Here is a 17,043-nt window from a genome sequence, read left to right on the forward strand (position 1 = left end):
GGAGGATGGTGATAGGTCTCCTCCAATAATCCATTGCTTGAGGGGTCAGTTCAGAAAGCACTGAGTCAACTACTTATTGTGGGCTAGAGTGTGGGAGACTTGAGCACAAAATACAGACTGACAGTCCAGTGCAGTACTGAGGGAGAGCTGCGTTGTCAGATAAAATGTTAAACCGACAGCTTTTCACTTCCTCCAAATTAAAGGTGTGACTATGGGTACTCACATGGGTCCCAGTTATGCCTGTCTCTTTGTGGGATAAGAGAACATTCCTTTTTCCAGCCCTACTCAGACCCCCTTTCATAACTCTTTTTCCGGTACATTGATGACTGTATCATTGCCCCTCGGTACTGCCCCTCAGTGCTTTCATTTGGACCTGGAAATAATTAATCAATTTTTCTTCCAATTTCCAACACTCTTCCTCCTTCACATGGTCCATCTCTGACACTTCCCCTCCCTTCCTTGACTTCTGTCTCCATTTCTGGTGATAGACGTATATCAATATTCATTTCAAGCCCACTGACTCCCACAGCTTGACTACACATCCTCGCAACCTGCTTCCGAGGCCCAACCATCTTCAGATACTTCATCAATTACCTTCCTTCCATCATAAGGTCAGAAGTGGGGATGTTCACTGCACCACTCCTCAGCTACTGAAGTAGTCCATGTCCAAACTCCAGCCTGATGCCACCACTAAACACATCTTCCCCTCCCCTCCTCAGTCAGCATTCGAGAGATCATTCCATCCGTGACACCCTGGTCCACTCCTCCATCAGCTCAAACACCTCATCCCCATCCCAGGGCAGCTTCCCATGCAATCACAGGACGTGTAACTCCTGCCCCTTTACCTCCTCACCGTCCAAGGTCCCCAACACTCCTTCCAGGTGAAGCAGCTATTTATTTGCATTTTTTTCAATTTAGTCTATCGAGTTCCAAAGAAGAGCCATGCTGGACTCGAAACGTTAACTCTGTTTCTCTCTCCACAGATGCTGCTAGAGTTTCTCCAGCATTTCCTGTTTTTATTTCAGAATTCCAATGTCCGAAGTATTTTGCTTTTATTTTAGAGGTCAACAATATAGGTGCCTGCACACAGAAGAGTGTTTTAAACAAAATCAGAGACTCACAGCGAGGAAGGAACCTTTACTTCGCCCCTGCAGACTGCATCGGAGCCTTGTTGATGGCTCCTTGTTTCCATAACAACCTGGCCGGAGTGCTAGAATGTAACAAGACAAATCCTGGTTAGTTATTATCCGTAACCTCAGTCTGATTAGAAATGTCAACTTGTGTCAAGGGAGCCACTTTAACTTGTATCATCCGGGAACTGAAAAGAAGCAAGACTTGCATTTATATAGTGCCTTTCATGGTCACTGGATGTTCCAACGAATTTTCCCATCAATGAAGTACTTCTGGAGTGTAGTCACAGTTATAATGTAGGAAACATGGCAGCCAATTTGCACCCAGCAAGCTCCCACAAACAATAATGTGATAATGAGCAAATAATCTGTTTTAGTGATGTTGATTGAGGGATAAATATTGACTAAGGGCACCTGGAAAAACTCCCCAACTCTGCTTTGAAATAGTGTTTTGGGTTCTATTTGCCGAGAGGACAAGCTGGGTCTCAGTTTAACATTTTATCTGACAGTGCAGCTCTCCCTCAGTACTGCACTGGGATGGCAGGCTATATTTTGTGCTCAAATCCCCGTATTCTAGCCCACAATTAGTAGTTGACTCAATGCTTTCTGAACTGACCCCTTAAGCAATGTATAGAGGAGACCTATCACCACCATCCCAGAACCATTAGGGATTTGATCCAGTAAATTAAAAAGGGGATTTAGACCCTGACATCTTGATCAGAATCACGTTTCCTGTCGCTAACACAATCCAGTGTCCAGTGGGCATTTTGAACAGGACCCAATACACAGGATAAACATGTCAGCGTTCTTCCATTACTTAACCAAGGGATGAAGATTTCTTCTCTTAACTCTTTGCACAGACATACCTACCTCTTGAGGAAATATTAGGAGAGATTTTAAGAGCTCAGACAAGATCAGGAAACCAGTCCCTGGTTTTCGGTTCAGTAAGGTTACTGCCTGAACAAGCATCGGTTGGGTATTCCCTTTTTTCCTGCTCCTCCAATCAATGCAAGAAGCATTGATGGAACTCTCACCAAAGACTCTGACCGGAATTTTCCAGCCCCCCCACCGTGGCAGGTTCCCCTGTGCCAGAGCTGGCGAGCCATTGAAATCTCTATTCACATTGGCAGGACCAGAAGATCCCGCTGGCGTGAGGGGCTGGAAAATTCCGGCCTTTGGATCTGACTGCACTGAGCTGAGAGTTTTACATGGGGTGAAATTGGACAAGGTGCGTCTGTATCATAGCACTGATCCTTTCTGTTATTTCTCTGAGCGATATTATCAATTCATGGGCAAAGCAAGGACAAGAGTATGTGGCAATCCTACAAGTATCGGGAATTGGGTTGGGAATGTAGACATTTATTTTAGGTAGGATGCTCCCAGGTATCAGAGTGAGGAAGATTTCTCTGGAACCGGTGGATGTACTGTACTTAAGATTTCCAGAAGGCATTTGATAAAGTGCCACATCAAAAGTTATTGCAGAAAATAAAAAGCTTATGGTATAGGGGGTAATATAATAGCATGGATAAAAGATTGGCTAGCTAATAGGGAGCAGAGAGTTGGCATAAATGGGTCTTTTTCTGGTGTACCACAGGGATCAGTGCTGGGGCCTCAACGTTTTACAATTTATATAAATGACTAGGATGAAGGGACTGAAGGAATTGTTGCTAAATTTGCTGATGACACAAAGATAGGTAGGAAAGTAAATTGTGTAGAGGATGTAAGGAGGCCAGAAAGTAACATAGATAGGTTTAGTGAGTGGGTAAAGATCTGGCAAATGGAGTGTAATGTGGGCAAATGTGAAATTGTTCATTTTGGCAGGAAGAATAAAAAAGGTCCTAATTATCTAAATAGTGAGAGAATGCAGAGCTCTGAGATTCAGAGGGATCTGGGTGTCCTGGTGCTTGAATCACAAAAGGTCAGTATGCAGGCACAGCAGGTAATTAGGAAGCTAATAGAATGTTATCATTTATTGTGAGGGGAATTGATTACAAAAGTAGGGAGGTTATGCTTCAATTGTACAGGACATTGGTGAGACCACAGCTGGACTATTGTGCACAGTACTGGTCTCCTTATTTAAAGAAAGATGTATACGTGTTAGGAGAAGTTCAGAGAAGGTTTACTAGACTAATACCAGGAATGGAGGGGTCGTCTTATGAGGAAAGGCTGGACAGGTTAGTCTTGTATCCACTGGAATTTAGAAGAGTAAGAGGTGACTTAATTGAAACCTTTAAGACCCTGAGGGGTCTTGACAGGGTGGATGTGGAGAGGATATTTCCTCTTGTGGGAGAATCTAGAACTAGGGGTCACTGTTTAAAAATAAAGGGTCGCTCAGTTAAGGCAGAGATGAGGAGAATTTTTTTCTTCCAGAGGGTTGAGTATCTTTGGAACTCTCTTCCTCAAAAGGCATTGGAAGCAGAATTATTGAATATTTTTAAGGCACAGCTAGATAGATTCTTGATTAACCAGGGGGTGAAAAGTTATCAGGGGTAGGCAGGAATGTGGAGTTAAGGTTACAATCAGAACAGCCATGTTCTTATTGAAAGGTGAAGCAGGCTCGAGGGGCTGAGTAGCCTACTCCTGCTCCTAATTCGTATGTTCATACGTAAATAGAAACAGGGAATGCTGGAAATACTCAGCAGATCAGGCAGCACCTGTGGAGAGAGAAACAGAGTTAATGTTTCAGGCCTGTGACCTTTGATCAGAACTGGGAAAAGTTTTAGCGAGTGAAATGGGGGGAGGGTGGCCAGAAGAGCAAAAGGCAAGGTCTGTAATAGAGTGGAGGTCAGGAAAGATCAAATAACAAAAGAGTTCATGATGCAAGGTCAAAGAGAATGGAAATGAGACAAGGAACATCGTCTAGATGAGGTGTGAATAGCTGCCATCTGAACACAAAGTAAAGAAAATAAAAGAGAAACCAGAGAAAAGACCAAACCAGCAAAGGACCATGAAGCAAAATGGGGCCAAAGGTTATGATCTAAAATTGTTGAACTCAGTTAAAAACAGAAAATGCTAGTGACACTCAGCAGGTCAGGCAGCATCTGTAGAGAGAAACATAGCTAATGTTTTAGCTTGGGAGCCTTCACCAAAACTGAGGAAAGGTAAAAATGTAATATATTCTAAGCAGATGAAATGGGAGAGGGTGGAAAAAAATCAAAAGGGAAGGTCTGTGATAGGGCGAAGGACAAGGGAGGTTAAATGAGAAAAGGTTTCAAGGTACAAAAGCCAAAGAGAGTGGTAAAGGGTACAGTAATGAAACAAAAGATATATCTAGATGAAGTGTGAATGGCTACATAGCAGCCATCTGAATGCAACACGAAGGGATAAAGAAAGAAAATGAAGCAAGACTAAACTAGCGAAATAAAAAAACCAAACAAGGTGAAGGCAAAGGTTATGATCTAAAGGTGTTGAACTCAATGTTGAGTCCAGAAGACTGGAGAGTGCCCAGTTGAAAGATAAGGTGCTGTTCCTCAAGCTTGCATTGAGCTTTACTGGAGCACTGTAGCAGGCCGTGAACAGAAAGGTCAGAGTGGCAGTATGGTGGAGAATTAAAATGACAAGCAACAGGAAGCTTAGGGTCATGCTTAGGGCTGAACAGGGGTGTTCTGCAAAGCAGTCACCCAGTTTATGTTTGTTCTTCCCAGTGTACAGGAGATTACATTGTGAGCAGCGAATACAGTATTCTAAATTGAAAGAACTACAAGTAAATTGCTGTTTTGCTTGAAAGGAGTATTTGGAGCATTGGATGGTGAGAAGGGAGGGGGTAAAAGGAGAGGTGTTGCATCTCCTGCGCTTGCATGGAAAGATGCCGTGGGAAGAGAACGGAATGTTGGGGTGACTGAGAAGTGGACCAGGGTATCACAGGGAGAATGGTTCCTTTGGAATGCTGAAAGCTGGTGGGGGGAGGTGGGTGGAATGTGTTTGGTGGTGGCATCACACTGGAGGTGGTGGAAATGACACGGAGGATGATCCATTGAATACGGAGGTTGGTGGAGCGGAAGGTGAGGACAAGGGGAACCCCATCTTGGTTCTGGGAAGGAGGAGAAAGGATGAGAGCAGAAGTGTGGGAAATAGCTCGGACACGGTGGAGAGCCCTGTTAACTATGCCAGGGGGAGTCCTCGGTTGAGGAAAAAGGAAGACATAGCAGATACGCTAGTATGGAGGGTTGCATTGTTTGACTTGACATGCTACAACATTCTGGACTCAACATTGAGTTCAACAACTTTAGATCATAACCTCTGCCTTCATCTTCTTCTATATATTTTTTTTCTTTTTTTCTGGGTTGGTCTTTGTCTTGTTTCTTTCTTTATCCCTTCATGTTGCATTCAGATGGTTTTTATGTAGATATTCATGCCTCATTTGGACTCAACCTTTGTTTCTTTACTATACCCATTACCACTCTCTTTGGTTGTTGCATCATGAAATCTTCTGTTATATAATCTCACCTGTCCTCCACCCTATCACAGAGCTTCCCTCTTGTTTTTCCTCCCTCTTCCCCCTTCCACTTGTTTAAAACTCTTACACTTCTATCTTTCTTCAGCTCTGATAAAAGGTCTTCGGCCTGAAACAGAATCGCAGATTTGTTACAGTGTAGAAGGCGGCCATTCGGCCCATCATGTGTCTGCACCAGATGCAGATCAAAACAGATGCTAAAGCAAAATACTGCGAATGCTGGAGATCTGAATTTTTTTTTAAAAGTGCTGGAGAATACTCAGCAGGTCTGGCAGCATCTGTGGAGAGAGAAACAAAGTTAACGTTTCGGGTCCAGTATGACTCTTCTTCGGAACTAAGTCACACCATCCGGTGTAGACCCGGTGTTCGACAGTGAGTGGTTCAGTGCTACATCAATTCCAACCCTGAAGGTGTAATTTCATGTGCTGAGAGAGTATGGAATCACATAGACCAGATTTCCTTCCTTAAAGGACATTAATGAACTAGATGGGTTTTTACAATACTCTGGCAGTTTCATGGTCACCATTACTTTTTGTATGTCTGTTCAGTAAGTCTCACAAAGAGGTTTTGAATCTTTTAAGGTTGAACATTAAGTGTTTATTGGTAACACATAACTATGTACATACATACAGCGTATAACCCAAGCTGTGAGCTAACTCCATGCTTGCTTCAACACAGGTCTATGTCCCATCCACAACTGATTATAGTCTCAGGTCATGTGCCTCTTTACATCACACTGTGGGCGGTACTGTTTCCCAATCCCACATTAGCCGTTGCTATGCCGGATCCTGTTATACTACGTTCCTGAGATTAGCTTTTTATTCCAGGTTTATTAATTGAATTTAAATACCCCCAGACGCAGTGATGGGATTTGAACTCAAGTCCCTGGCTCATTAGTCCAGGCCTCTGGATTAGTAGTTCAGCAACACAACCACAATACTATTGTATCCCCTGCACAGGGAGATGAAAACAACAACTTTATATAAGAAATTGATAAATACTCGAAAAGGGGAAATTTTCAGGGTGAAACGACAGTGGATTACAGCACCAAATTACTTACGGGCATATTGAACTTTTTAAGGAAGTCATCTGTTTTTTAAAAAGACATGCAAACAGAGACACTGGGCAAAAGGTGGCTGAGAATGTAAAGTAACCACCTTCTGGAAAATTCCTATGTGGATTATAATTGACTGACTAGCCCCAAGGGAACATGGAATGTTGCATCTAAAAAGGTGTGAATGCCTACTTCAGACAGAGACACTTGAAAGGAAGAGAGGGAATGCAAAAGGCTGAATTTTAATCTCCTGTGGTTGCAAAGGCAATGGAGACTGATTACCACATCTCAGCAGGCATCTAAAATCCACCTCTTGTTGAGCTATATCTCAGAATGTGGAAATGGTCTGAGTTGAAATAAAAATGACTTTGGGCAAAAGACATATTTGTTTTTTCCCTTCCAGGAAATGGGTTGAAAAGCTAGCTGCAGACCTGATCTGGGGCTAGTGTGTGCTGTGAGAGTCACAGCAGGAGAGGATCAACTTACAGGCAAAGGCTCTCTCTCTCTCTGTGTTGCTCGAGACAAATCAGCAAAGCCACAATCAAAAAGGAAATAGGACAGCTTATTCAATGAACCTGCAGAACCAAGTGACTCCAAAACAACAGGTAAACTGCCAAAGTCAGCTCCACTAGAATCACCCAACTTAACGGTCACAAAGTTTCACCATCCAGGCCTCATGGACAAGCCAAAGACTGATTCGTATATCTTTTTAAAAACTTTCATTTGGACTCAGCTTCTCGGTTCTGATCTGTGTGCATGTGTGTTATGTTTTTCTTATTTTTTTCTCAAATTTTTAGTAACTAATAAACTTACTCTTTCTTTAATTCAAGAAAGCCTAGTTAAAGTAGCTCCTTCTAAAACAAATACATCTGGACTGGGAAAAGGTATCCACGGGGGGAAGGGATCCCTTTAAATTAACTTTGTTGTGACCCCAACCGAGGGGGTTGAATGAAATAGGGGAGCCAGCTCATTCCTCTTCACCTGGGGGCATAACATAATTGGGGTGCTGTTTGGGAAGTTAAAAAATTGGGGTAGCTCATCCAGGATCATAACAAATTGGGGACCTTGCCCCGGGACTGGTCATAATAAGGGCTACAGGGAAAGGTTTGGGGGTGGGACTGATTGGACAGTTCTTGCAAAGAGCCAACACAGACACGATGGGCCTAAAGGCCTCCTGCTATGGTCCATATAAGGCCTCATCCTACTAAATACTGTCCTGGTTGATATGAATAGATTGCAGAGGTCTTACCTGGGAAAGGTGTACTGTTGGGGTCATGTGCAAGCAGCAGGGACATCTGGATAAACTCAAAAAGAGGGTGCCAGTGTTAACTCCTAGCCCGCTTTACCATGCAGTTAGAGTCTGGGCAGTTTGCTCAACCTTAAGCACAAGATGCTCAGACCACTGACAGGAGTGACAGTATGACTGCATCCGGGGGAATATCTTTACCAAGACCCTGAATTTATAACAGCTCTAAAAGATAAACACATTGATAGCACACCTGGCCACTTAAAACACACAAGCAGCAACTTGCATAGCATATCCCAGATCTCCCAGTAACTGGCATCATGTCCAGACTGCTTATGCATTAGATGTCAGGGGTGAATATGAGGGTGGTACAGTGTGTGTAAGGATGAGGGGGTGAGTGAGTGTGCTTGTGCCTGCTGTGTCTAGTATGTGTGTGTCTAATGTGTGCACATCTATGTATCTGTGTGCGTCTGTGTCTTGGTGTGTGTCTGTGTGTGCGTCTGTGGGTTTGTGTACGTGTGTGCTCTGTGTGCATCTGGGTGTATCTGTGTCTTGGTGTGTGTCTGTGCTTATGTACACGTCTTTGGGTCTGTGTCTGTGTGTGTGCCTGTATGCATCTGTGTCAGTGTATGTCTGAACATTAACTCTGTTTCTCTCCCCACAGATGCTGCCTGACCTGCTGAGTATTTCTAGAAATTTTTGTTTTTATTTCAGGTTTCCAGCATCTATAGCATTTTGCTTTTGTTTTGTTGAACTCAAGGTTGAGCCCAGAAGGCTGTGAAGTGCCTAAATGGAAAATGAGGCGCTGTTGCTCAAGCTTCTGTTCAGTTTCACTGGAACACTGCAGCAAGCCGAGGACAGGAAGGTCAGAGTGGGATCAGGGTGTAGGATTAAAATGACAGGTGACCAGGAGCTCAGGGTCATGTGTGTGAACTGAAGAGAGGTGTTCCGCAAAGCAGTCACCCAATCTGCATCTGGTCTCCTCGATGTGGAGGGGGCCACACTGTGAGCAACAAGCACAGGATACTAAATCGAAAGAAGCACAAGCAAATCACTGCTTCATTTGGAAAGAAACTTTCTCTGAACTGGATTGGTACCAAAATCCTTACAGTAAAGGGATCATGTACCGACACCACGGGCTGTACAATAAATACTGGAATGTAATAGTCTTTGTGGCAGCATGTACATGATAACCAGTGCTGAAATAAGAAGACAATCACTTACCCAGATTTGCATTTCAATATCGCAATTTGAGAGCTTCATCTCATGGTCAAGGGAAAAAGTTTGAAATCGCACTGGAAGCAGATTTAATAGTTACAATGTGAGAAAATGTGTAAAGTGTATTTCAATTAACAATACCTACATTTTTGTCACTAATTCAATAGTCTCAGTGGAATTAGTGTATCATAATTCATTCACTCTAAACCATTAAAGAAAACATCAGCATTTGGAATAACAGGGGGCAGCTGATGAATGACACCAAGCTCATAACTTCACATGTTGGTCCTCGTCTCCTGTGTGTTACCAAGCTACCCACACAGATCACTCATATTGCCTAGAGAGAGAAGCAGGCACTGGCACTGGGTGCTAACTCCCTCGCTATCCCAGGACTGCAGAGAAACTGTCACAAAAAATTCAAGGACCTCATTAGGACAAACAATGGATCACACCTCTCCATTTCTTTAATGGCTGCCCTGGTCCAGAGAGCACTTTTCACCGCCCCAAATCCAAAATTAAAGCATCCCACTGTATTCTGGCCGAGGAGATCTGCAGCTCAGCAGTGTATGTGATAGCTACCCCTCCCTCATACCGGGATCACTAACCTGCAGAATCCTAAAACCTGTTCCTTCATTTTAGCAGCCTTATATCCCAACATTTGGCCCACATTCCTGAACCACTAGTTTTAACCCACAATCATGCTAATGTCTTTCAGGGTGAACTGCAAATTAATACACAATAATCCAATATAGGATGCATTCCTGACTACTAAACACTTCACCCTCTGGGGACAATGCAATGCAGCTCACAGGCACTTACTCAGATGAGGCTTTTTAAAAAATTTGATCATGGGATGTGGGCTTCGCTGGCTGGGCCAGCATTTATCACCCATCCCTAGTTGTCCTTGAGAAGGTGGTGGTGAGTTGCCTTCTTGAACTGCTGCAGTCCATGTCATGTAGGTACACCCATAGTGCTGTTAGGAAGAGAGTTTTGATCCAGCGACAGTGAAGGAACGACGATACATTTCCAAGTCAATATGGTGAGTGACTTGGAGGGGAACTTCCAGGTGGTGGTGTTCCCATCTGTATGCTGCCCTTGTCCTTCTAGATGGTAGTGGTCGTGGGTTTGGAAGGTGCTATCGAAAGAACCTTGGTGAATTCCTGCAGTGCATCTTGTAGATGATACACACTGCTGCTACTGTGTCACTGCGGTGGAGGGAGTGAATGTTTGTGGACATGGTGCCAATCAAGCAGGGTGCTTTGTCTGGACGGTGCCAAGCTTTTTGAATGTTGTGGGGGCTGCACTCATCCAGGCAAGTGGGGAGTATTCCATCACACTCCTGACTTGTGCCTTGTAGATGGTGGACAGGTTTTGGGGAGTCAGGAGGTGAGTTACTCGTCGCAGGATTCCTAGCCTCTGACCTGTTCTTGAAGCCACAGTATTTATATGGCTAGTCCAGTTCAGTTTCTGGTCACTGGTAACCCCCAGGATGTTGATAGTGGGGGATTCAGCGATGGTAATGTCATTGAACATCAAGGGGTGATGGTTGGATTTTTTCTTGTCAGTCATTGCCTGACACTTGTGTGGCACGAATGTTGCCACTTGTCAATCCAAACCTGGATATTGTCCAGGTCTTGCTGCATTTGGACATGGACTGCTTCAGTATCTGAGGAGTCGCAAATGGTGCTGAACATGGTGAAATCATCAGCGAACATCCCCACTTCTGACCTTATGATGGAAGGAAGGTCATTGATGAAGCAGCTGAAGATGGTTGGGCCTAGGACATTACCCTGAGGAAATCCTGCAGTGAAGTCCTGGAGCTGAGATGATTGACCTCCAACAACCACAACCATCTTCCTATGTGCTAGGTGTGACTCTAACCAGCAGAGAGTTTTCCCCCTGACTCCCATTGACTCCAGTTTTGCTAGGACTCCTTGATGCCACACTCTGTCAAATGCTGCTTTGATGTCAAGGGCAGTCACTCTCACCTCACCTCGGGTGTTCAGCTCTTTTGTCCATGTTTGAACCAAGGCTGTAATGGGGTCAGGAGCTGAGTGGCCCTAACAGAACCCAAACCGGGAGTCAGTGAGCAGGTCATTGCTAAGCAAGTGCCACTTGATAGCACTGTTGATGACCCCTTCCATTACGATACTGATGGTCGAGAGTAGACTGATGGGGCGGTAATTGACCAGGTTGGATTTGTCCTGCTTTTTGTGCACAGGGCATACCTGGGCAATTTTCCACATAGCCGGTTAGATGCCACTGTTGTAGCTGCACTGGAATAGCTTGGCTAGGGGTGCGGCAAGTTCTGGAGCACAAGTCTTCAGTACTATTATATGCTGCAAGAGACAGTCAACTCAGCAATATGTGGCTGGTGCCAGGTCGGTCATTGAGCATTCACCATGGTGTTCTTTTCGAAAAGGCATACAGACTGAGCCTTTTAACCCCTTTACTCCGGCTGCTGAATTTCAAGTAGATAATGTTCACTCACTTGTATCTTCTACTCCCCTTTCCTGCTGCTCCACCACAAGCAGCTGAAGGGGCAGGGAGATGAGTGTGACGATGAGGGAAAGGAGGAGCTCGAAAGAATTTCCCCTTTGTCGCATATGACAATCGTGATGAGGAAAAGCTGAAGAGTTTTCATCTCTCCCTTTATGGCAATCGCGATGAGGAAGAGGGATCAAGAATGCAGCCACCTAGCAATGGCAGCTGGGTCACCATACCCCCATCTCCCTCTGTCCCAACCAACTCCAACTGACCACAATCTTTGAACTTTCTCAAACAGCTGCTCGAGATTATCAGAGAGGGAGAGCAGGGATTGGATCATTGGACTGAGATAGTGGTACTGGTTCCTCACATTGTACCCATAGTGGAAGTGGTCCAGGGAATGGCGTATTCCCAGCTAAGGCTGAGAAGAAGCAGATTTCAGAATGATGAGACATGGAACTCATGGGTCTATGCCTGAATGAAGGACATTTCAGGAACAAGGTGCCTATGTGTAGGCTCTGAGATCAACCTCGGAGGCCCTGAGGCAAATCACAGTTGCCATTCTCAAGTCTACAGCTTCACTTTGTGGAAGCTCGCTCTCCTTTATAGGGACCAGTACAGTTAATGGCAGCTTCTTTAAAATCTGCAGCAAACCTCCAGCTAAGAAACAGCCAGGGACCAGTCGATGCTTCAGCCTCCACAGAAGGAAATACAGCCATGGTGTCAAAGATAGGCATTGGTTGACAGGAGCTCCTGTTCAGTGGGAGCTAATAATAACACTGCCAGAATCTCCTTTTCTCTATCCTCTACTTCTTTTCACCCTCCATGATAATTGCATTTCATAGTATACCCAGAGAGAATCATCCAATCAAATAGCACAGATGAAGGCCATTCAGTATTTCACTCCTATGCTGGCTCTTTAATAAAAGGATCCAATTAGTCCCACTCTGCTGCTCTTTCCCATTGCTAATTTTTATCCTTCAAATATTTATCCAACTCCTTTTTGATCTTTCCTATTGATTCTGCCTCCCTCACCAGACAGTAAATTCCAGATCACAATAACTCGCTGAGTAAAACATATTCTCTGCATTGTCCCTCTGGCTATTTTGCCAAATGCCTAAATTGGTTACTGACTCTCCTGTCAGTGGAAACAGTCTATCCCTATTTACCCTACCAAAACCCCTCAAAATTCAACTTAATCTCCTTTTAACCTCCTCTGCTCTAAAGACAACATACCAGCTTCCCCGGTCTCTCTACATTAACTGAAGTCCTGGTATTATTCTAGTAAATCTCCTCTCCATCTTCTCCAAAACTTTGACATCCTTCTGACAGTGTGCGGCTCAGAATTGGACTGAATACACTTACTCAAGCTAGCTAGTGATTTATAAAGATTTAGCTTAACTTCCTTGTTTTCTATGGGCAAAATCATCCCAGATTTGCACAAATTGCGGTAGCAGGCTAGAAAAATGACGTTTTACCCACTGGCCACAATGACGGCTTCTCACGCCGTATCATCCCAATCCTGCTGCATTAATTATGCATTTCTGGGAAACACGCTGTTTTGATGGCGGAGGGGCTCTCATTCGCCCACCACAGCACCACCTCGCCGCTTCATCATCCCGGGCGTCATATTTAAAGTGCAGCCGTGCGCAAACCTCTCGGTGCTTCTAGTCCTTGACTGCTGCATGGAAGACATGGCCCTGAGAGGCAAGAGGCCTGCAGCTCCCTGCTTCAGTGAGATGTCCTTTGAGCACGTTTTGAATACCGTGGAGGCCTGCCGTGATGTCCTCTGTCCCTGCTCTAGCCGCAGGATGGACAGCAACATCAGCAATCCAGCTTGGGAGGTGGTGGCAGTGGTGGTCAGCACCAACGCCCTGAAAAGAGGACAGCCACCCAATGCCACAAGAAGATGAATGATCTCCTCTGTTCCGCCAGGGAAGTCACTCTTCTCATCACTCTCAACTCTCACACTCACAAACCCATCATGCATCCACAGGGATCTCACATCTCAAGGGACAACGCCACTAACTCTCACACACACCCTCACATCTTCTGGAGCTCGCGTCCTCATCCTGTCCATGGATCCGCTCACCACACAAACATTCCATGCAGTGCCATGTGTCCTGTTCACACTCTCTACATCTGTTTTCATGCAGGAGAAGCCTGCTCACATCAGCAGGGAGAGGTCCCAGACCGGGGGTGGAGAGGCCCACATTAGGTTCCCAACTCACTTTGAGGATTGTGCCATTGTGTTGACTGGTGAGAATGTGGATCATGCCTCTGGTGATGGTGAGGTCGGCGGCGAAGACCCTCATGAGGATCCTGCGCCACACCATCCCTCTCTCAACGCAACTGTGAGTGCTCTCTCTCCTGCTTTTGACTCTGCTGCCATGCACTAATTATCTCTACTTTGGTTCACAGGGAGCTCTGCCAAGCTACCGACACTCTCAGCCAGCTAGTCCCTCAGCTCCATTCATGTCCTCACCTCTAGCCACGAGGACTCCTCCTCCATTGAAGACTTGGAAATAAGCAGCCCGGAAGACCCATCACAGCATTTAACCACACCTTCCGCCAGCATAGAGATACACACCTTGGTGGGACCTAGATCTAGAGCAGGCTCAGGTTCACAATCTGGTGGTCACCGTACGGACACGTGTCCGCAGCAGAAGGAGGCAGGTTCAGCCGAGCTCCTCGGCACATGGAGGATCGCTCAGGGCTGCTGCTTGCGTATCACCTGGCCCATCAGCGTGAAATCACAATGCAATGTTGATCGCAGGTGGCAGTCGGCTTCCCAACCACCCCTGCCGATCACGCATGCCAAGGGCAAACTTCTGCCCAGGTAGGTTAAGTGAGAAGCATAGAATGGAGTATAATGTGGGAAAATGTGAAACAGTCCATTTTGGCAGGAAGAATAAAAGAGAAGCGTATTATCTAAGTGGTGAGAAGTTGCAGAGCTCTGTGAGATGCAGTGGGATCTGGGCGTGTTAGTGCATGAATCGCAAAAGGCTAGTATGCAGATATAGAAAGTAATTAGTAAAGCTAGTAGAATGTTATCATTTATTGCCAGGGGAAGCGAATAAAAAAAGCAGGAAGGTTATGCTTCAGTTATACAGAGCACTAATGAGACCACGTTTGGAGTACTGTGTACAGTACTGGTCACCTTATTTAAGGAAGGGTATAAAGGCATTGGAAGCAGTTCAGAGAAGGTTTAGCAGACTAATACCTGTGATGGGCAGGTTGTCTTATGAGGAAAGGTTGGATGGGGTAGGCTTGTATCCGCTGGGGTTTAGAAGAGTAAGAGGCAATTTGATTGAAACGTATAAAATCCTGATGGGTCTTGACAGGGTGAATGCGGAGAGGATATTTCCTCTTGTGGGGGAATCTAGAAGTAGGGGTCACCGTTTAAAAATAACGAGTTGGCCATTTAAAACGGAGATGAGGCAAATTTTTTCTCTCAGAGGTTCAGGGGTCTTTGGAACTCTCTTCCTGAAAAGGTGGTGGAAGCAGAGTTTGAAAATTTTTAAGGCAGAGGTGGATAGATTCTTGCTACGCAAGAGGGTTTATGGGGTAAACGGGATGCAGTATTGAGGTTACTATCAGATCAGCTGTGATCTTATTAAATGGGGGGGGGGGGGCAGGCTCGAGGGGCCGAATGGCCTACTCCTGTTCCTTGTTCATATGTTCATCTGAGCTGACCTGCATTTCCGCCCACGCACTGATCACACTCCCATGCAGCACCTGATCTCGTCCACAACTCTAGTTTCATTTTCCATTTGGCCAGCATGGTAGTAATACAGTTTTTCTTTCATTCCCTCATCCTTTCCCCTCCCCCAGACACCTATTTCCCTTCCCCCATTACTGTTGACACCCCTGGCATCACCTTCCACCTCCTCACCATGACCTACCATCCACAACCCTTTTCTTTCGGGGATGTCCAGGTGAATATGCACATTCCCTTCCAACCCGAAAATCCCATCCTCATCCACATCGACCTCCTCCTTCCCACCCCCAGGGTCCATGTCTGCCTCCGAGTCCCTCACCGTTCCTTCTACTGATACCGTTGAACCCTCACCCTCCCACCCTACTGCCTCACTCTGCCCTCGGTCATTATCACCATTCCCTCGTACCATTGTCCACCTTCAGTTCGCTTCCCAGGAGGCAGTAATGGACTCATCAAAACCCTCCCTTGACCCCCTCTGGAATCCTTCCCCCCTTGGAATCCCTTCCCACCTTGGAACCGCTTCCCCCTCCTTAGTCCTTTCCCCTTCCTGACTCCTTCCTCCAGCCCGGCTTTCAGACACCCTTACTTCTTCCTCCACCCTTACTCCCTCCACTCTCTGTACTACTTACGACCACCCGCCGCCCCCCAACCCCCCCGCACCGGACTCCTTCCTCCCCCGGACTCCCTCTCCAATCCGCATTCCTTCCTTCCCTCCCAACTCCTTCCCTTACATCTTCTAACCCCTTCACACTTACCTACCCAGTGGCTGACTGCTTCCCCATTACCCCCTCCTCTCCCTGTAGACCCTTGCCCTCTCCCAACCTCTCCTCCAATATCTTCATCCCCCCTCCCAGCCTCACTCCCCCGGACACCTTCATTTCGTCCCAACATCTTCATTTCCTCCCAACCTCACCGCCCCCCCGACACCTTTGTTCCCCTCTACCAACCCCCTCCCACCACCACCGACTTCATTCCACCACTCCCAATTTCACCCCCCACCCGACACCTCTTCCTCTCCCGGTCGATCCTAGGCCTTACTCTCCCACCCCCCGGTACACCTTCCTCTCCCACACACAGCTGGAGCTTCCTCTCCACCCCCTCGACCATCATCCTTTGTGAGCAGACCCTCAAAGCTGACTTTCCATCTTCTGTGAGCTGCTTTGCGGCGGAGCCACGTCCATGTCCACCCAGCATTCCATGGACGTTCCTCCGATGCGCCATTGGTGTTGGGCTCCAGCATCTTCTGCTCCTCGGATGACCGTGATGTGAGCAATGCCCTGGCGGTAAGTCCTGGCTTCTGTATGTCACAGTTGTTAAGACATGTTCTGCACCGGCATATTTTCCTGCTGACATGGGCTGACGATCTAGTGTGGGGGATGATTCTGGCAGGCTGGCCTTATAACGATATGCAGATGTATTACAATGAGATTCCTGACGTCCGACAGCACGAAACGTGGCCTGCCATCGATGGGCTGAGTGGACGATTGTAAACTGGTTTCACGATGTCGTGAAACCGATTTTTGCCCTTCTCGCCATATTGTCCACTCATGCCGCCGAACATGCCCAACGCCAGCAGGCATGGAAAATTCCACCCTATGTCTTTATTTATCAAACCATATATCTTTTTAACAACCATATCAACTTGTCCCGCCATTTTTGAAGATTTGTAAGCCCTCAGATCTCTCCGTTCAGATAGCCAATGAGATTGGATCATTTTGGGACAGCCATACGTGT

General features: G+C 46.0%; 1 protein-coding gene across 1 annotated transcript in view; it reads right to left on the reverse strand.

Annotated features, from left to right (window-relative positions):
- LOC144691461 (complement C5-like) overlaps window positions 1-17,043 on the reverse strand; it is an 86,629-nt gene that overhangs the window by 59,485 nt on the left and 10,101 nt on the right. The window contains exons 4-5 of the mRNA XM_078559564.1: window positions 9,108-9,178; window positions 1,122-1,210 (exon numbers count right to left, since the gene is read on the reverse strand). Coding sequence (XP_078415690.1) covers window positions 1,122-1,210; window positions 9,108-9,178 — 160 coding nt within the window. The remainder of the gene's footprint in view (window positions 1-1,121; window positions 1,211-9,107; window positions 9,179-17,043) is intronic.

The sequence above is a fragment of the Cetorhinus maximus genome, chromosome 16 (genome assembly GCF_964194155.1).
Source record: "Cetorhinus maximus chromosome 16, sCetMax3.hap1.1, whole genome shotgun sequence".
NCBI lineage: Eukaryota > Metazoa > Chordata > Chondrichthyes > Lamniformes > Cetorhinidae > Cetorhinus > Cetorhinus maximus.